Source organism: Setaria viridis, chromosome 4, assembly GCF_005286985.2.
Source record: "Setaria viridis chromosome 4, Setaria_viridis_v4.0, whole genome shotgun sequence".
In the NCBI taxonomy this organism is placed as follows: Eukaryota; Viridiplantae; Streptophyta; class Magnoliopsida; order Poales; family Poaceae; genus Setaria; species Setaria viridis.
In genome coordinates, this window is record NC_048266.2 from 2,062,741 (window position 1) to 2,081,671 (window position 18,931).

Below are 18,931 nucleotides of genomic sequence, written 5' to 3' on the forward strand. Positions count from 1 at the left end.
TGTTGTACTTTGCGAGACGAATCTTTTGAGCCTAATTAGTTAATGTTTGGACAATAATTCACAAATACAAACGAAATGCTACAATTGCGCATTTATGGCAAAATGCAAATTTTGCCACTCCTAATTTGGGAACTAAACAAGGCCTTATATACAAAAGAAACTCTGTGTCCTGGGGTTTACACCAAACCAAGAAAGAAGACCTAGTAAATTTTGCAGTCTTCACCCTTTGTTTTATTTTGGAGCGCGAACAGTCTTCACCCTACCCCGATCGAGCTATAAGTTACATCAGCTACACATACACACTCGTGTAGGTGTAAGTCGTCATGGTTCAGGATGACTATATATATGGGAGCATGTGAAAGAGAGGCAAAGTACAGCACAATCGTCAAACTCTGAAGCAGCATGATGCAATGCCACCCACAGTGACGGTCTGCTTCAGTCAGTCTTCCCTTTTCTAGATCCGGAGACAAGGAATTGTAGTCCAGTATACCGTGAAATTGTATTCTAGATCAGGCACTATATGGAATTTGCAGTATACTGTGGTAGTCCAGTATACCGTGGAATTGTAAGAGAGGCAAAGTAAAAAACAACCGTCAAACTTTGAAGCAGCACGATGCAATGCCACCCATAGTGACGGTCTGCTTCACTCAATCTTCCCTTTTCCAGATTTAGAGACAAGGAATTGTAGTCCAGTATACCATGGAATTGTATTCGAGATCAGGCATTGTATTCTGATCGAGCTATAAGTTACATCAGCTACACGTACACACTCGTGCAGATGTAAGTCATCACGGTTTAGGATGACTATATATATCAGAGCACGTGTAAGAGAGGCAAAGTACAGAACAACCGTCAAACTCTAAAGCAGCACAATGCAATGCCACCCGCAGTGACAGTCTGCTTTAGTCAGTCTTCCCTTTTTCAGAATCCGGAGACATGGAATTGTAGTTCAGTATACCATGGAATTGTATTCTAGATCAGGCATTATATATGGAATTTGCAACATACCGTGGTAGTTCAGTATATTGTGGAATTGTAAGAGAGGCAAAGCATAGAACAACCGTCAAACTCTGAAGTAGCACAATGCAATGCCAACCGCAGTGACAGTCTGCTTCACTCAATCTTTCCTTTTCCAGATTCAGAGACAAGGAATTGTAGTCCAGTATACCGTGGAATTGTATTCCAGATCATACATTGTATTCCAATCAAGCTATAAGTTACATCATGATAGGAACCCGCTAGGGTTTGTTCCCGATCTTTCGATGAAAGAAGGTGGATAACTTGATTTGGGGATGGAGACAACATTCACAGTCCGACTACAACCATCCAAGGATGCTGTGCCTTAGCAACCAATACACCACCTTCAATGGTCGTCGCGATCTTGTGGAGCACGATCAACCAAACCACTCGGGTAATTCCTACAAGCAATTGAGGAACAAGCAAGAACAAGTAGAACAAACAACTCAATTGCAAATATGGAGATGGAAACCAATTTGAAATCAAAAAGTTGGGGTTCTGAATCGAGTAGAACGGATGGTCTAGTCGACACACGCGTCTACAAGGAAGTAGCAATGGCCAAACTTTCAACAAAACAAAATCCAATCTGTTTGTGGTGGCTCTAATCCTTATTAATACCTAGGAGAATGACCAAGAGGGGTGTTCAGGTCATGCTCCAACCCTAGGACATGTCCCTAATGGACCCAACTTGATACACGGCCCATCGGGCTAAAATAAGGCGACACAGCACCTTTGGATAGAAAACCTCTTGGTAGTAATTCGGTTATTGCGGCCGCCTCAGAATAGATATAGACTTGAGTCCAAATCCATATGAAAATATACTTCATAAGGATTCCAAGGAGTACTTGAACACCCAAAACAGAGTCCGAATGAGGTCATGGCGGCCGTTACAAATTGGCGCAGAGCTACAGTCCGAATCCAGCCCCAAAACGTATTGGATTGGATCTATTTCTTTCCTTGGGCCAAAAGTGACGTGGTGGCCTGGTGGAGGATGTTGGGAATACTTGGACTTGGCTCTCAATCTACTTCTTTGGTCCTACATGCCTTCCATGTGTGTTTAACACTATTTTTGATCCACGTATGTATTTCTAAAATTGACAACGAACACACATCATGGTGCAACATCAATTCATCAAATGTATCAAATACAATCATGGTAAAGAATTGTTTCACCTATGAATCAAAAGTTACTAATGTGATTGTACCCGAGCTGGTGATATCCTCATCATTATCCCCTTCTTGGCTGCAAGTCGTCCTCAACTTGCTCCAACGGCATTCAAAGGTGCTTGCTTTGATGTTGGAACATGGAGCGACGGCTATGCTACACAGGCACAACCAGTAATATTCCCCTTCTTTGAGCTTACCCTATTACATATGGGAAAAACTATGAAAATTTTGCAAGACATTATTAGTGTTAGTGCAGCCCCCTATTTGATCATGGTATTGTAGCCCAAAAGGATATTTCAGATTAGAGCAAATATAAACTTTATGCACCAAATATTCTCCTTTGCTGGCATATTTGTCAATTGCTGAAATGAACAATTATTAAAACATGGAAAACTAGAATCAAATTTAAGTTTCTCTTTTAGACAATTTAGATTGCACAGAATATCAAATTCAATATAACCCAAAGTATTTAAAGAGGATAGCAAATTCAGTTCATCTTGTGCACAAGTAATAGGATGAAAAAGCTTATCTTCAGCATATTTGTATGGTTCCAAACTAAAATTATCACACTTATTCACTACTTGTGGCATAGGATTAAGAGAATCATCAGCACACAAGTTTTCTTTATGATAAGGAACAACAAGTAAATCATTTTGTGATAAAGGAAAACCAGCAGTGGGTTCCACTATTTGTTGGTCTTCATTAGCATGGAGAGTGGACAAATTTTGGACATAATGAGTCACATCATTCTTGCAAGTATTCACAGATAATAGAATCTCCTTTTCAGCATTGAGAGCAAGACAAAATAATTGACCAATATGGCTATAAGAATTGCTAATTAACAAGGTTCAAATTTCAGAATTGAGCCCTCTCATGAACCTACTCATAACATCTTCCATGCATTCATCTAATCCACCAAACATGATACAAATTTTAAAATCATGGAAGTATTCTTTCACAGTCCTACTACCTTGCTTCAAGTTGTCTAATTTTGCAAGCAAATAATTAGCATAATATGCAGGAATGAATGCATCTCTAAAAAGAAATTTGAAGTCTCTCCAAGATTCTAGAACTTTGTTGTGTCTACAATTATGTTTCCATTCTAGCAAAGTAAATTCAGCCAAAACATTAGAGGTAATATAAATCTTTTGTTTCTGAGACAGGTCATGCTCATCAAATTCATTATCTACTTTTTGCTCCCAATCAATATAAGCTTTAGGATCAAACTTACCATCATATAACGGCAAGTGTTGAATGATATCCTGAATATGAGGGTCTAGTTTCATCAGCTCAAAAATCTCCGTATCACCTACCATGGTGAAGCGTCCCCACATAAGTAGAGACTAAATGTGATACAAATATCAGTCCCAGGAGGCTGATAGCACATTTATTCGACATATAATTCAGTCACCGTACAACTCCCGAGGGAGTGGGCGTGAAAGCCACGCAGTAAACAGTAAATAAATAATGGCGGCTAACCAAGCGACTGCCAAAAGACAGCACTCGGGACTACACGGCAGCAGCAGCATCTTGAGCAGGCCAACACCACAGGCAGCGTCGGGTGCGGACACAACCTCTACTCGAGGTCCTCGGCGACGAAATCGGGGTCTTCCTCTGTAGCAATGAAGCAAGGGTGAGTACTATCGTACTCAACAAGTCCAACCCCATCCACGGAGGGGGATACAAGCAAGTTCATGCACAAGTATAACAAGGATAGGCTAGAGTTTATTTGCGGAAAAGGTAAATTTTAACACATGCAGGGGATCGTTTCGAAAGGGTTTTTGTAAAGTTTTCCTTTAATACCCGAACATTGAGTGGGATGGATCCTACACAAAGGATCCAAGTTTTTATCGCTATCGGACTCCTCGTCTGTCATAGCGCACGACACAACTGCCGGACTCTTCCAAAATCCCCCCCCCCACACACACATGACATCCTTGCCCAATTGCTAGTTATGTGTTCAAGCCGTAACTCGTCCAATGCCGTGGACACGGCTACCCGGATAGGTTTTAACTCTGCAGAGGGTGTACACTTTTCCCACAAGTAGGGTACCGTAGCACGATCACCTTGGTGATGGTACGGATCCTAACAAAGCCATTACCCACCCTAGCTAAGACTGGCTAGCCCTCGCGGAGACACCCAAGGGGTTCACGGCTCGTCCATGAGACCGTAACCGGGACCTAAGTCACCAAGATCTTACTCCTTTTCCATGGGTTCCCGTTGCTCACCAGCACCCCTGAGGACTAACAGTTCAGCTAGTGGGATTTATGCTAAGCCGTTGCCCATACAACGGTCGAGTGGTTGCACGATGGTGGAATTAGGCAAGATGACACATCAACTCGGTCCTTAATCATGACAGGATGGATATCTCCCGACATTGCTCAACCACCAAGGTACGAGCACAACAATATGGCATCCCACACAAGGAACACCCATCCATCCCGTCTACACATCCTCTTTTCCCGATCCCAAAAGCCATTTCTCTTACTTGGACACACACACACATTTATTTTCCGAATACACCATTGTAATAATGATTGCAGTTGAGTAACCAATTCCTAAGCGTTCTAGCAGTGGTTATCATCTAAACAGAGCGAGTCATATTTAGAGATAAGCATAGGATAACAAGGAATGTTTATAACAATCAAGGGGTGGCTATCCAACCATGTCTTGCGATGAAATAATATGCATTTTGTAAAACAGGCCAATAGGTTGTGTTTGAAAAACTAGGTATTAAGTATGCATCAAAGGGTGAGATTGGACTTGCCGTCTTCAAAGCCTTCCGGGAGTTCCGGCTCGCGGTACTGGTCCTCAGGCTCGGGCTTGCGGTCAAACTCTTCCTCGGGCTCCTCCTCGGGCAATCCGCGATCTACGGCACACACAAACAGACACACAAATAAATAAAAAGGAAACGGTTTTTAACCGTGAGCTCCGAACAGGAAATGCGAACGGAAAATAGGTAGGAGGATTATTTCTGGGAAATTTGGATATAGATCGGCGAAAGTATTCTGGAGGATGACGTGGTAAAATTTGGGATTAATTGGAGGGAGTTTGGCGCATGAAATGACGGGTTAAACACGGATTAGGGGCTTAAACGGAGGTTTAGGGTTGATTTATAATAAATCAGGGACCTATTTGTAATTTCTTTCGGAAGTGGAGGGGCCTATGTGTAATTTGGGGAAACTTGGGGGTCGGATCTAAAATCAAAGGTAATCTTCTCTTCTTCTCCAGGAACTTGGAGAGAGAGAGGGAGGGAGAGGATGGGCCGGCGGTGGCCGGCCGGCCGGGCGTTGCCGGCGGCGAGCCGGGGGCGGCGGACGGTGGAGGAAGAGGAGGGGGCCCCATTTTGCCCCTCACCTTGGGAAGGAGTGGGGAGGGGCGACCGGGCGTCGGTCTTCGGGCGGAGAAAGGGGGCGGCGGCAGCTTGTGGCGGCGGCGGCAGCTTACGGCGGCGGCGGCTTGTAGTAGGGTGCGGTGGTGGTGCTGGTGGATGGGGAGGTTGGCCGTGTGCCGGGCCTTTTATAGGCCGGCGAGGGGGAGGCGGCCGGCGTGGAGTGGGGCCGGCGATGGCGTGCGGCGGTGGCGGGCGGCACCGGGGAATCGGTAGGGGCCGGCGGTGGCGTGCTCCAACGGGTGGCGGGCGGCGCCGGGGATCGGTAGGGGGCCGGACGGTGGCGTGCTCCAGCGGGTGGCCGGGGCTGGCGGCCACCCCGGCGCTGGCGTCGCACGGCGCCCGCTGGGGCCGGGCGGTCGGAGCTGGCGGCCACGCGCCGGGCGCCGGTACGGCCGGCGGCCGGAGGAGTTAAGGCCGGGGGGGCCCGGTCAAGGGAGTGGAACCGGCCGGAGGGAGTGGCGCCAGTAGCCAGGAAGAAGAAGGAGAGAGGAAAGAGAAGAAGGAAGGAAGGAGAAAGAAGGAGGAGGAAGAAAGGAAAAGAAAAGGGGAAAAAGGAGAAAGAGAAAGGGAGGGACCGGCGGTGATTTCGGCACGCGGTCGGAGCACGCGCACGGCGGTCAGACGACGGCGCGCGGCGAGATTTACGGCACAGATAACAGGGATAGGTGGGGGTCGGTATGGTACCGGGACGGCGAAATCGTCGGGGAGGTTTCCGATTTCCGAGAGCTCAGCGGTAAAAAGATTTTAAAGACGGTTTTTAACGGGTGATTTTAGTTAGTGATTTCTGCGGGCGTTACACATGGTTAGTAGGAAACAAGAAACACAAAAATAATATGTATCCTCCTATCAACTACTAGGATGTGTCAGATGTAATTCTCTGAAACTCAAATTGTTTCAAACAAGCCCTTACAAGTTCTTACCAAGCCAAACAGGAGGTGACAACAACCAACAAGTCTACAACCGTGGCGCGAAGTGTATCGGTGCCGCAGCAACAAAAACCTGTCAAGCTGTAGTTGAATATGTGGAGCTGTAGGTGGGCTTAAGCAAGAAAATATACTAGCACCACGTTAGTCACAAAAGCAAGTTGAGTAATCGTTCAACAGCGGTACTGTGCTGGTCCTAGGCTAAACCATGCTTGAGACGTGAGCCTAGGCACAAATGTAGTCACTGAAAAAGAGCAACTAGCACAGCACGAAGAAAACAACAGATTCAGCCCCTTCTTTCTTCTCTTTCTCTTGTCTTTTTTTTCCTTCTTTTTCTTTATTTTGTTTTTTTGCAGAGGTCTAAATCTTTTATTTGGTACTATGACAACCCAAACAATAAGGCTATTGAACACAACCTCTTCGAATTCAAATTTAACAAGTCTTGTTAATACAGCAGATGCAGAAATCTCTAAGAAGATTGTGGAGCGCTTAGATCAAATTTTGTCGCAAGGTCGGATCCATTGGAAAGAAGACAACTTCAAGTCTCCATATTGTATTCAAACTCCAAATCGGACATCATATGGATCCGTTGTGGCAAGAACACAGCAACGATGTATATGGTGATGGTGGATCTCGTGATGACCAAAACGTGATAGAACTCAAAACTCTAAAGGAATAGACACTAAGACCAGCAACTCGACACAACCGATGCTACCGAAAACTCTACAAGCCCTAACTACGCAGCACTAGTAAAAGGCTAAAAGGGTCTTTAGGATTAAGGAAAACTAATCTACTAATTTTTTGTGGGCTTTTTCTAGACTATAGGAAATTAAAAACAGCAAAGAACTAGAAGTCTCTCACCGATAAACCTTGCTCTGATTACCAACTGATAGGAACAAGCTAGGGTTTGTTCCCAATCTTTCGATGAGAGAAGGTGGATAACTCGATTTGGGGATGGAGACGACGTTCACGGTCCGACTACAACCATCCAAGGATGCTGCACCTTAGCAACCGATACACCACCTCCAATGGTCGCCGTGATCTTTTGGAGCACGATCAACCAAACCACTAGGGTAATTCCTGCAAGCAATCGATGAACAAGCAAGAACAAGTAGAACAAGCAACTCAATTGCAAATATGGAGATGGAAACCAATCTGAAATCAAAAAGTTGGGGTTCTGAATCGAGTAGAACAGATGGTCTAGTCGACACACGCGTCTACAAGGAAGTAGCAATGGCTAAACTTTCAACAAAACAAAATCCAATCTGTTTGTGGCAGCTCTAATCCTTATTAATACCTAGGATAATGACTAGGAGGGGTGTTGGGGTCGTGCTCCAACCCTAGGACGTGTCCCTAATGGACCCAACTTGATACACGGCCCATCGGGCCAAAATAAGGCGACGCAACACCTTTGGATAGAAAATTTCTCAGTAGTAATTCGATCATTGCGGCCACCTCAGAATAGATATGGACTTTAGTCCAGATCCATATGAAAATAGACTTCATAATGATTCTAAGGAGTACTTGAACGTCCAAAACAGAGTCCGGATGAGGTTATGGCGGCCGTTGCAAGTTGGCGTAGAGCTGCAGTCCGAATCCAGCCCTAAAACATGTTGGATTGGATCTATTTCTTTCCTTGGGCCAAAAGTGACGTGGCAGCCTAGTGGAGGATGTTGGGAATACTTGAACTTGGCTCTCAATCTACTTCTTTGGTCCTCCATTCCTTCCATATGTGTTTAACACTATTTTTGATCCACGTATGTATTTCTAAAATTGACAACGAACACACATCATGGTGCAACATCAATTCATCAAATGTATTAAATACAATCATGGTAAAGAATTGTTTCACCTGTGAATCAAAAGTTACTAATGTGGTTGTATACGAACAGGTGATGTCCTCATCACATCAGCTACACGTACACACTTGTGCAGATGTAAGTCGTCACGGTTCAGAATGAGTATATATATGGGAGCACGTGCAAGAGAGGCAAAGTACAGAACAACCATCAAACTCTAAAGCAGCACGATGCAATGCCACCCGCAGTGACAGTTTGCTTCAGTCAATCTTCCCTTTTTCAGAATCCGGAGACATAGAATTGTAGTCTAGTATACTGTGGAATTGTATTCCAGATGTGATGTGCGTGCAGTCATATCACATCTCGCAGTCGAAGCATTTTATACAAAAGAAACTCACATCCTAGGTTTACACCAAGCCAAGAAAGAAGACCCAGTAAATTTTGAAGTCTTCACCCTTTGTTTTTATTTTTGAGCATGAACAGTCTTCACTCTACCCGATCTAGATATAAGTTACATTAGCTACACGTACACACTCGTGTAGTTGTAAGTCATCACGGTTCATGATGACTATATATATGGGAGCACGTGTAAGAGAGGCAAAGTACAGAAGAACCGTCAAACTTTGAAGCTGCACGACGCAATGCCACCGCACAATGACAGTCTGCTTTAGTTAGTCGTCCCTTTTCCAGATCCGGAGACATGGACTTGTAATCCAGTATACCGTGGAATTGTATTCCAGATCAGGCATTGTATATGGAATTTGCAATATACCGTGGAATTGTAAGAGAGGCAAAGTACAGAACAACCATAAAACTCTGAAGCAGCACGATGCAATGCCACCCGTAGTGACAGTCTGCTTCAGTCAATCTTCCCTTTTCCAGATTCAGAGACATGGAATTGTAGTTCAGCATACTGTGGAATTGTATTCCGGATCAGGCATTGTATTCCGATCGAGCTATAAGTTACATAAGCTACACGTACAGACTCGTGCAGGTGTAAGTTGTCACGGTTCAAGATGACTATATATATGGGAGCATGGCAAAGTACAGAACAACCGTCAAACTCTGAAGCAGCACGATGCAATGCCACCCGCATTGACGGTCTGCTTCAGTCAATCTTTCCTTTTCCAGATCTAGAGACATAGAATTGTAGTCCAGTATACCGTGGAATTGTATTCCAGATCAGCCATTGTATTCTGATTGAGCTATAAGTTACATCAGCTACACGTGCACACTCGTGCAAGTGTAAGTGGTCACGGTTCAGGATGATCATATATATGGGAGGGTGACTATAAGTTACATCAGCTACACGTGCACACTTAGTGCATGAATGCATTCATCCTGATTTTTGAGGCTGAGGCTGGCGGATGCTAATAAGACCGACGGTAGATGACGTCTATGGTGTAACCGTGCTTCGTGTTGCTGCCTGGTCGTCCCGGCGACGATGACTCGGAGTCTCGGACAGTCGGACGCAGAAGCTTCCTGTTGTGCTGAACAGGACCGGCGTGCGGGCGTTGGTCAGACGTGCTCATGCTGAAGAAGATGATGCGCATGCTTCTGGTATTTAGCTAGTGTGTCCTCTTGCGAATTGCGATAGCTCCAATGCTTTGGGAGCATACGAGCTCCATACGTCGTATGAAAAAGGATGGACGTACGTAGGGTTGTATGGGGCAAAGCTAGTTATGAAATAACCAAAACGTCATTTTTACGGGTCCTTTTCCCCTGCTGGAGCAGACGGGTCTTTGTTTTACTGGAGCTAGTACATATACTACTATATCGTGGTGTGCAATCGTCGTTACTTTTTAACCATGCATTATTCTTCGTCGTCAGCCGCTCCAATTTTCTCAAAAGATAGTTTGTTTACTTGTAAAATAATGGTCTCTCTCTCCCACTTGTGGCCTGTCCAAAACTCCAAATACGATCGTCGTTGTTACAGTCTACAGTAGTGGAATCTTCTTGTTTGAAATCTCAACCTTTCGTGTTCAAAGTTTGAAGCATTTTTTGCCGCTATCTGTCGAAAAATAATTAAGTCGACGTCTCTGGACATTTGATCTGAGAGACTCTCTCTTCTCCATCTTACTGTTTTATAGTATTTCTAAACTGATACCCCTTTTGATAGTGACGAATGAAAAAGAAGACTATGTGATGCACTGAACTGTGTCAAAAACACCCCAATGGTACGGTGACTCCATCCTCCGTCTACGTATGATGACCGCATGTATGGTTTTTTTTTTTGAAAAGACACATGTATGGGTTGTGATCTGTGTGCAGAGAGGTAGAGAAAGTATGGGTATAATAAAAAAATAGTAAGGGAAAGGATTATATTATATTACCGGAACTATCAACCAAAACTCAAATTGATTCTTAAAGTACCAAAAATGCCATTTTAGTCCTTCAACTTTCTCACGCGGCTCAATTTTATCCTTTGTCTTAGGTGTCGTGCCGCGCCATGTTAGCATGCCTCGTCGGCAAGCTACAAGCATGTCCATGCACAACTTATTATCATCTACAAGGAACCTCCTTCCACTATGAAAAGTTGCGTGATCCTAGAGATGGCCCTTAAGCTCTAGGATTGATATTTTACCCTTATTTATACATGGGACTCCCAAGTGTCCATTGTAATACTGGACCTGTCACTCATCAAGAACAGAAATCCCCATTGAAACGAAATGTAATAGTTAATGCCTCAACATCTAACATATTATTTCCGCACTATAGATCAAATATATGACAGTTGAGCTGACGAGGCATGCCAACGTGGCATGACACGTAAGATGGAGAATGATATTGAACCGTCTGATAAAAAGTTCGAGGACTGAAATAACTGTTTGGTAGTTTAAGGACGAAATTGTAGTTCAGGGGCGAAAACGACTATTCCACCCTAGCTTATCATATGGCTCACATCTGTGAATGAATACGCCAGTCCGGTCACGTCAGCAACCATTTCGTAGACAGGAGGCCAGGCCACACCTGCCAGCAGCTAATAATAATATGCACCACGTCCCTCTTGCGAATTGCGATGAAGCAAAACCCTTGCGATGAGAAAAGAAGTGTAGCCCCCGACGTCTGTCCGGTGACTCTCGTAGTCGTCGCATAAGATGATATGAACATATGATGCCTCGAAGTTGAAGTCAAGTCTCCTCTGGGCCTCTGCGCCTTTATATAAACGGGCAGAAAGGCCGATTCGCCTTACGGCGAAGTGGCGAACAACGGCTAGACTAGAACCGAAGACTCAGTAGCTTTTCCTAGCTAGGAGCTCTCTGTCTACTCAAACATAGGTGGTCGGTGGATGCCGTCAGCAAAAATACGCAGCTGCAGAAAACTTAACGCATACAACATGGCGTCACCGCTATGTGCAGGTAAGAGTTTCTTGCTAATACTCCCTCCACCTCCAGTCAAGAACAAGTGCACGAGTTGAATTAATTGTTTTGTTTGTTAATTAATCTAACTACCACAAGCGTGAATTTCTCTAATTGCGTCTAGGATTAAATCCATTGTTCCCTAGGACTTGAATCTAGGCTTCTACGTGTGTAAATGAGAAAATAATAATTTACCATCTGAGAAACGAAATCACAAACTTGTGTGGTTTGGTTGATGTTAAGTACTTCCTCCGTCCTAAATTATAATTTATTTAATTTTTTTAGATTCATAGATTTTTTTATGCACTTAGATATATATTATTTTTACATGCATATTAGTAAATGGTATGAACTTAGAAAATTCAAAACAACCTATGATTTTGAACGGAGGGAGTAGAAGCTATGGTAGAGTGTAGAGATATAGAAGGAGATGGGAAACACTACACACCTAATGAGAGGTCGTGACTTTCATATATGTAGACATGTGCAACTTGTGTTACAAGAACACAATAACCCTAAATTAAGAGGCAACGGGTGTCATGCTCTAAGGGAGATTATTTGTCGTCTATCCTTCTTCTAGTATACCTACTGGGATGCATATACCCCTTAATTATTTGTGAAAAGTAGACAAGAATTATGTATAGGTATTCCTAGTTCAAGTCAACATACATAGAAAAGTCAGATGGACTTTAATGATTAGAGAAAATATAGGTTTACTTTATGTTACTACAGACCACATAAATTTAGTAATCCAAACTTGCTCATTAAAACGAAGCCAATATATATGACTTGGTCGATGCCTATATATAGGTGAAAGGTACGGTTGCTGCCTATATATGACTGCAACTCGATCGTGTGGCTGTGAAAGTCAAGTACTTTCATCGCACGAAGATGAGTAGTGGATTCACTACAGAAAACAATTTGTGATATTAGTTTTTGATGATTTGTTAGAAAAACAAAATGTAATGATCATGCTCACAGATTGTACACTAGTAACACGTAAATCTTTGTTGTGGATGCAAGTAAAATGGAACTGAGTAGCAGAAAACCAAAATGAAACCAACCCAGAGTCATTCTGATACAAACCTCTGGCATATCCTTACAGGTAAGAAGAATTTGATGCTAATTATGGCGACCATGCTGATACTGCACCACAGTGCGGCAACGACTGATGCTTCTGGAGAAAGCAGCCAAGCGAAGGACAGCTGCCAAGACAAGTGTGGCAACGTCAGCATCCCCTACCCATTCGGCATAGGGAAAGGCTGCTCCTTGGAAGGCTTCGAAGTCAACTGCACCCGAGATAATGTCCCTATATTATTATTAAACGATTCCAGCACACCTTTATTGGGAATCAATCTGACCCTCGGCGAGGCTCGCGTTCAGAATAGCGGCATAGCACAGTACTGCAACTTCAGAAATAACACCGTCGTCTTCAGAAGTTATACCTTTGTTGCTGGCCCTTCCTTCACGGTTTCCGGAGCCAAGAACAAGTTCACAGCAATCGGCTGTTCTACCGTTGCATCAATCTTTAGCGGTCCGACCGAGTCCTCCGTCACCAGCGCATGTGGATCTTTCTGCTACCAGGAGAACAGCATTGATAATGGCACGGAGTGCTTTGGCAGGGGTTGTTGTCAGTCTCCCATACCAGAAAGGCTGCACGAATTCTCCCCCACATTCTACACTCTATCCAACGACACTGGAGTTCAAAGTTTCAGCCCGTGCAGCTACGCATTCATTGCCGAGGAGGACTCGTTTCAATTTCATCCTTCCTATGCGAAATCGCAGGACTTTGAAATGAATTATGGATACCCCATGGTTCTCAATTGGGTTGTTGGTCAAGATTCATGTGCGGAAGCCAGGAAGAAGGATAATGGATTAACATATGCCTGCAAATCCACGAACAGCATATGCATCGACATGCCTGACCGAGGGTATCTCTGCAACTGCTCTGAAGGTTACCATGGAAATCCCTACCTGGTCGGAGGGTGCAAAGGTCAGCATGTTTCCACATACATACATACACACCCATCTCTATCTTTGCAGTTTGCACCTCTGCAATTTTGGAATTATGAATTTCCGTTGCTTTGTATTATTGATCTCCCTATCCGATTTGAATGACAGACATTGATGAGTGCATAGCATTACCACAACCTTGCAAAGGTGGTCAGTGTAGTAACACGATCGGAAACTACACATGTACGTGCCCCCGAGGAACTCACAGCAACGATCCAAAGAGCATACCTTGCACTAGAACCGACAATGGCCCCAACACGAAGGTCATAGGTATATCTAAGTCATAATCAAAGAAGAGATTTTTTTAATAGTATTCCATATAAATACAATGCATGCTTGCACTGTTTCTGCATTGTCATCACTCCCAACTGCATGCTTCTTCTCCATGGGCTAATAATTATTTACCTTGACCTCCCTTTCATTTGTGAAATATTCTAACACAATACTCAGTTGGAAATGTATTTATGTATTTACTTTTGCCTAGCTGTGATATACTTAGTAATTACTCTATACACATTTTACGTCCATATTCGTAAGGTTTTTCACTTTGCATCATACATCCATATATATATGTATTTAAGTTTCATTAATCCCTCCTTTTTCCAGGTGTCTCCATCGGCCTCATATGCCTTGTCGTTTGTACCTTCACTGTGCTGAACGCATGTCAAAAAAGGAAGCTGGCAAAAGAGAAGGAAAAGTTCTTCAAACAGAATGGTGGTCAGATATTATACCAACAAATCCTCTCTAAAAAAGTAGATACAGTGATACTATTCAGCATAGATGACCTCAAGAAGGCGACAGACAATTTCGACAAGAGTAGGGAACTGGGCATAGGGGGGAATGGCACCGTGTACAAGGGCATTTTAAAAAAGGATAACAGGGTAGTCGCTGTGAAGCGCTCGAGGTTTAGCAATGTGGAAAAAGCTGAAGAGTTCGTGCAGGAGATTGTTATACTTTCACAGATCAACCACAGGAACGTGGTCAGATTATTAGGTTGTTGCTTAGAAGTGGAAGTGCCTATATTGGTGTATGAATACATCCCGAATGGCACTCTCTTTCAGTTTATCCATGGCAACCATGGCAGCAGGCCACCTGTTTCGTTGGAAGCCCGTCTCAAAATTGCCCAAGAATCTGCTGAAGCATTGTCTTATCTTCACCTCTCCACAAACAGCCCCATAGTCCATGGAGACGTGAAGTCTCTAAACATTCTCCTAGACGAAAACTACATGGCGAAAGTCACCGACTTCGGAGCATCAAGGATTCTCCCCAAGGACGCAGTTCAGCTCATGACAATGGTGCAAGGTACTCTTGGTTACCTAGACCCTGAGTACTTGCAGGAGCGTAAACTGACAGAGAAAAGCGATGTTTATAGCTTCGGAGTTGTGCTTCTAGAGTTGATTACAAGGAAGATGGCAATATCATTCGAGGGCCCTGAGGAAGAAAAAAGTGTTGCATCATCCTTCCTGCGAGCATTGAAAGAGAACAGAGTTGAAGGTATGTTAGACAGTAGCATAATGGGCGTGGGAATGGAGGAGCTCTTCCAAGAAGTTGTTAAACTAGCAAGCATGTGCTTGAGTTCCAAAGGGGAGGACAGGCCTTCCATGACCCAAGTGGCCGACAAGCTGAAAGCTATTCGAAGTACATGGAGAGAGGTGTTGCTCCTACAGCACCAAGAAACTGAACATCTAGCTGAGGGGTTGGCAGCTGCGTCTTCGAGTTTTGGCCTGCCGCCAAGCATGCACTGGACGGCGGGAATGATGGGGTTAGATATTGAAGCACCACGCTAGACCACATCGGTAAGCATGGTATAGGGACATCGGATCATAGGCCTCGAGTTTAGCTTCCAGCACATGGATCATTGTACTACAAAATAATTTCCGCGTAGTCGTGCTGCCAAAAAAATTCTCATTTCATCACGCTGAGTCTTGCGTTGGCATGTAATCACGTTATTGTACCGCAATTACTTTCTCTGTATTGTTGTTTACACATGTTTGTGTATTATTCCTGATTAAAGTGAGGGCTTCAAAAGTGCTCGTTAATTTTCTTTGCACCAGAAATGCTCTGATTATGATTTCGCGGTCGATATGAATATGATAAACTTAAGTGTAGGAACGCTAAAGTTTTCAGAAGCGAGGATGAGTCCAATCACCACCTCTCTCCCGACGATGCCGCGATGATCTTCTTCTTTGGTCCCATAGATGCAGTAATCCCCTTGACAGAGGGAAGCTCACAGAGTGGAGTAACTTTTTCCCTGTAATCCCCTGTGTAATTCCTTTTGCTTCTTTTTCCTCTCCCCTTTTTCTCTAGACTCCTTGGAGATAAATGCCATCTCTATGCTTGTAATTAAACGCCTGTAAAATCTTTTTACCCATATCAATAAAGTTCAGGCAACCCAAGGGTTGCCGTAGATTTCCTAAAAAAATAAACTTAAAGTGTAGGGGGTAAAGTACCAAAAAAATAAAGAACACCTAATGCCCGTGGTCGCGGATGCACAAGGCGCCATCAGCGCTACTAGGGATGGGGTGCGCTGGTTTTCAGCTTTCTACGCCATGTCTTGGAAGAATATAATCGACTCTGTGCGCCATTATTTCCTGGTAATCTGCTGAGTCCACTTCGTAGTTTATAACAAATCTTGGAGATGAATAGTAATTTGGAATGGCGAGCATTATATATACAGAGAAACAAAGCGCAATGGAAGCAGACAGGGAGAGGTGGGAGGCATTTGCAGACGACGCAACTGCACCTGAGAAGGAAAATCTTCCATCGGCACCTTAGCTTAGTGCATGAATGCATTCATCCTGATTTCTGAGGCTGAGGCTGGCGGATGCTAATAAGACCGGCGGCAGATGACGTCTATGGTGTAACCGTGCTTCGTTTTGCTGCCTGGTCGTCCCGGCGACGATGACTCGGAGTCTCGGACAGTCGGACGCAGAAGCTTCCTGTTGTGCTGAACAGGACCGGCGTGCGGGCGTTGGTCAGACGTGCTCATGCTGAAGAAGATGATGCGCATGCTTCTGGTATTTAGCTAGTGTGTCCTCTTGCGAATTGCGATAGCTCCACTGCTTTGGGAGCATACGAGCTGCATACGTCGTATGAAGAAAGATGGACGTACGTAGGGTTGTATGGGGCAAAGCTAGTTACGAAATAACCAAAACGTCATTTTTACGGGTCCTTTTCCCCAGCTGGAGCAGACGGGTCTTTGTTTTACTGGAGCTAGTACATATACTACTATATCGTGGTGTGCAATCGTCGTTACTTTTTAACCATGCATTATTCTTCGTCGTCTACCGCTCCAATTTTCCCGTAAGATAGTTTTTTTACTTGTAAAATAATGTGTTAGTGCAGTTAGCGTGGTGGCAACAGACGGACAGGTGAAGCCGGATGTTGGACCAAGAAGGGGAGACAGGAAGGTGAGTTCGCGAGTTAATGGCCCGGACTGGGTTTAGCTATCGGTGGCGTGCATGTGTGGTGTGCGTTAAAAGCGGCGAGAATGAGCACTGAGGAATCATCTGAAGATTATGTAAAACACTCTGTGTTTTTCAAGCAAACCTCTTTGACCTGGACACCTCTTCCTCGTTCTTGCTTCCTGCCTGAATTCCCTGCTTCTCCTTCATTTTCCCCGCTATCCTGCTACTAACATCTGGTATCAGAGACACCAATTCCTGGGAAGTGTTTTGCGGCCGCTCTGGAGCCGCTTCCCAGCCACGAGCACTTCACCTGTCATCAATGCCGCCTTGGAGCCATGGATCCCAACACCAAATTGATCCTAGATGAGATGGATAAGATGTTTGCAGCGATGGACTTGAAGTGGGAGAAGAAATTCGATGACCTCGCTCAAGCTAAGGACGAGCGCCTCGGTGCTTTGGAGCACGTTAGTGATGAGCTCGTTTCCTGGAAGCCTACGGTGGATGCTGCCATGGATGGCATCAAGCTTGAGCTCAAGCGGCTCAACAAGAAATGGGATCAGTCGATATTGGAGAATGCGGTTATGGATTCAGGATTGCTGGTCAAGCCCAAGTCGGTTTCCACGCGCCCATCTGCCGGGATTCCCACCGACAGCCCAATTGGGCACCGTGAAGATCTTCATCACTGGGATCAGGGGTTTAGGTCTATGACGACCTTTCTCCCAATTGGGCCAGCCTGATTCTGATTATTGGGTGAAACCGGATTCTAAGGGCCCTCTTCCTTTACCTGCACCATCGGTATCATCTGGAGCTGTTAAATAGTCTGTTTTTGATGACAAGCGTCCGTTGCTAGCTGCTCGGTCAGTTGAGGACAAGCTGGCAGCTCTAAGGACTTTTCATCGTGCTAAAGGTTTATGTGACAGGTGTGCTGAAAAATGGCATCGGGGACATACTTGTGCCACTACTATTCATCTTCAGGCAATGCAAGAGGTCTGGGAGTTGTTTAATGTGGAGGAATTGGATGCTAGGCCTGAGTCAGATCAACTTTTGGAAGATCAGCTATTCTTAGCAATTTCTTCTGAAGATGTATCTGGTGGTGAAGGAAAAAGATCTATGCAATTGATGGGAGTGATGCAAAATGTTCAGGTCCATATTTTGATTGACTCTGGCAGTACTAACTCCCTCATTAGTCAGCAAGCTGTTGACAAGATGTCTGGTTTTCATCTCTGTCCTGCTCATGTCCAAGTTAAAGTTGCTAATGGAGGTCTCATGTCTTGCTCTTATGCTGTTTCTGAGGTTGAATGGGCTATTTAGAGATGCTTGTTCAAACAACAACATAAGATTTTACCTCTGCAGTCATATGACATCATCTTAGGCATGAATTGGCTTGAGAGTTTCAGTCCCATGAAAGTACATTGGCATCACAAGTGGATGGTTATCCCTTACAATGGCACTTCAGCTGTGTTATAGGGCATTTTGCTAGAATATGCTAAAGAACTCCTTAATCAGATTATTTCGGTTCAAACACAGTCCTCCATTGCACCTGATGCTGAATTATCTTCAGATATTTCCAATTTAATTGTGCAATTTCAAGTGGTTTTCTCTACTCCTACTTCTCTAACTCCTGCCAGAGATTGTGACCATAGCATTCCTCTCATTCCTGGTGCTAGACCTTTTAATATTCGACCCTACAGGTATCCACCTTCTCTCAAAGATGAGATTGAAAGGCAAGTAGCAGACATGATCCAATTGGGCATCATTAGACCTAGTTCTTCAGCCTTTTCCTCCCCAGTGTTGCTTGTCAGGAAGAAGGATGGTACTTTCAGATTTTATGTGGATTATAGATCTTTGAATG

At 44.3% G+C, this 18,931-nt stretch overlaps 1 protein-coding gene across 1 annotated transcript; it reads left to right on the top strand.

Moving 5' to 3' along the window:
• Nucleotides 1-11,387: 11,387 nt before the first annotated feature.
• On the top strand, nt 11,388-15,711 carry LOC117851793 (wall-associated receptor kinase 1). Its single transcript, XM_034733693.2, has 4 exons — nt 11,388-11,659; nt 12,765-13,652; nt 13,781-13,942; nt 14,279-15,711. The coding sequence occupies exons 1-4, from the start codon at nt 11,590-11,592 to the stop codon at nt 15,457-15,459; spliced, it is 2,301 nt and encodes a 766-aa protein (XP_034589584.1). The 5' UTR covers nt 11,388-11,589; the 3' UTR covers nt 15,460-15,711.
• Nucleotides 15,712-18,931: the final 3,220 nt, after the last annotated feature.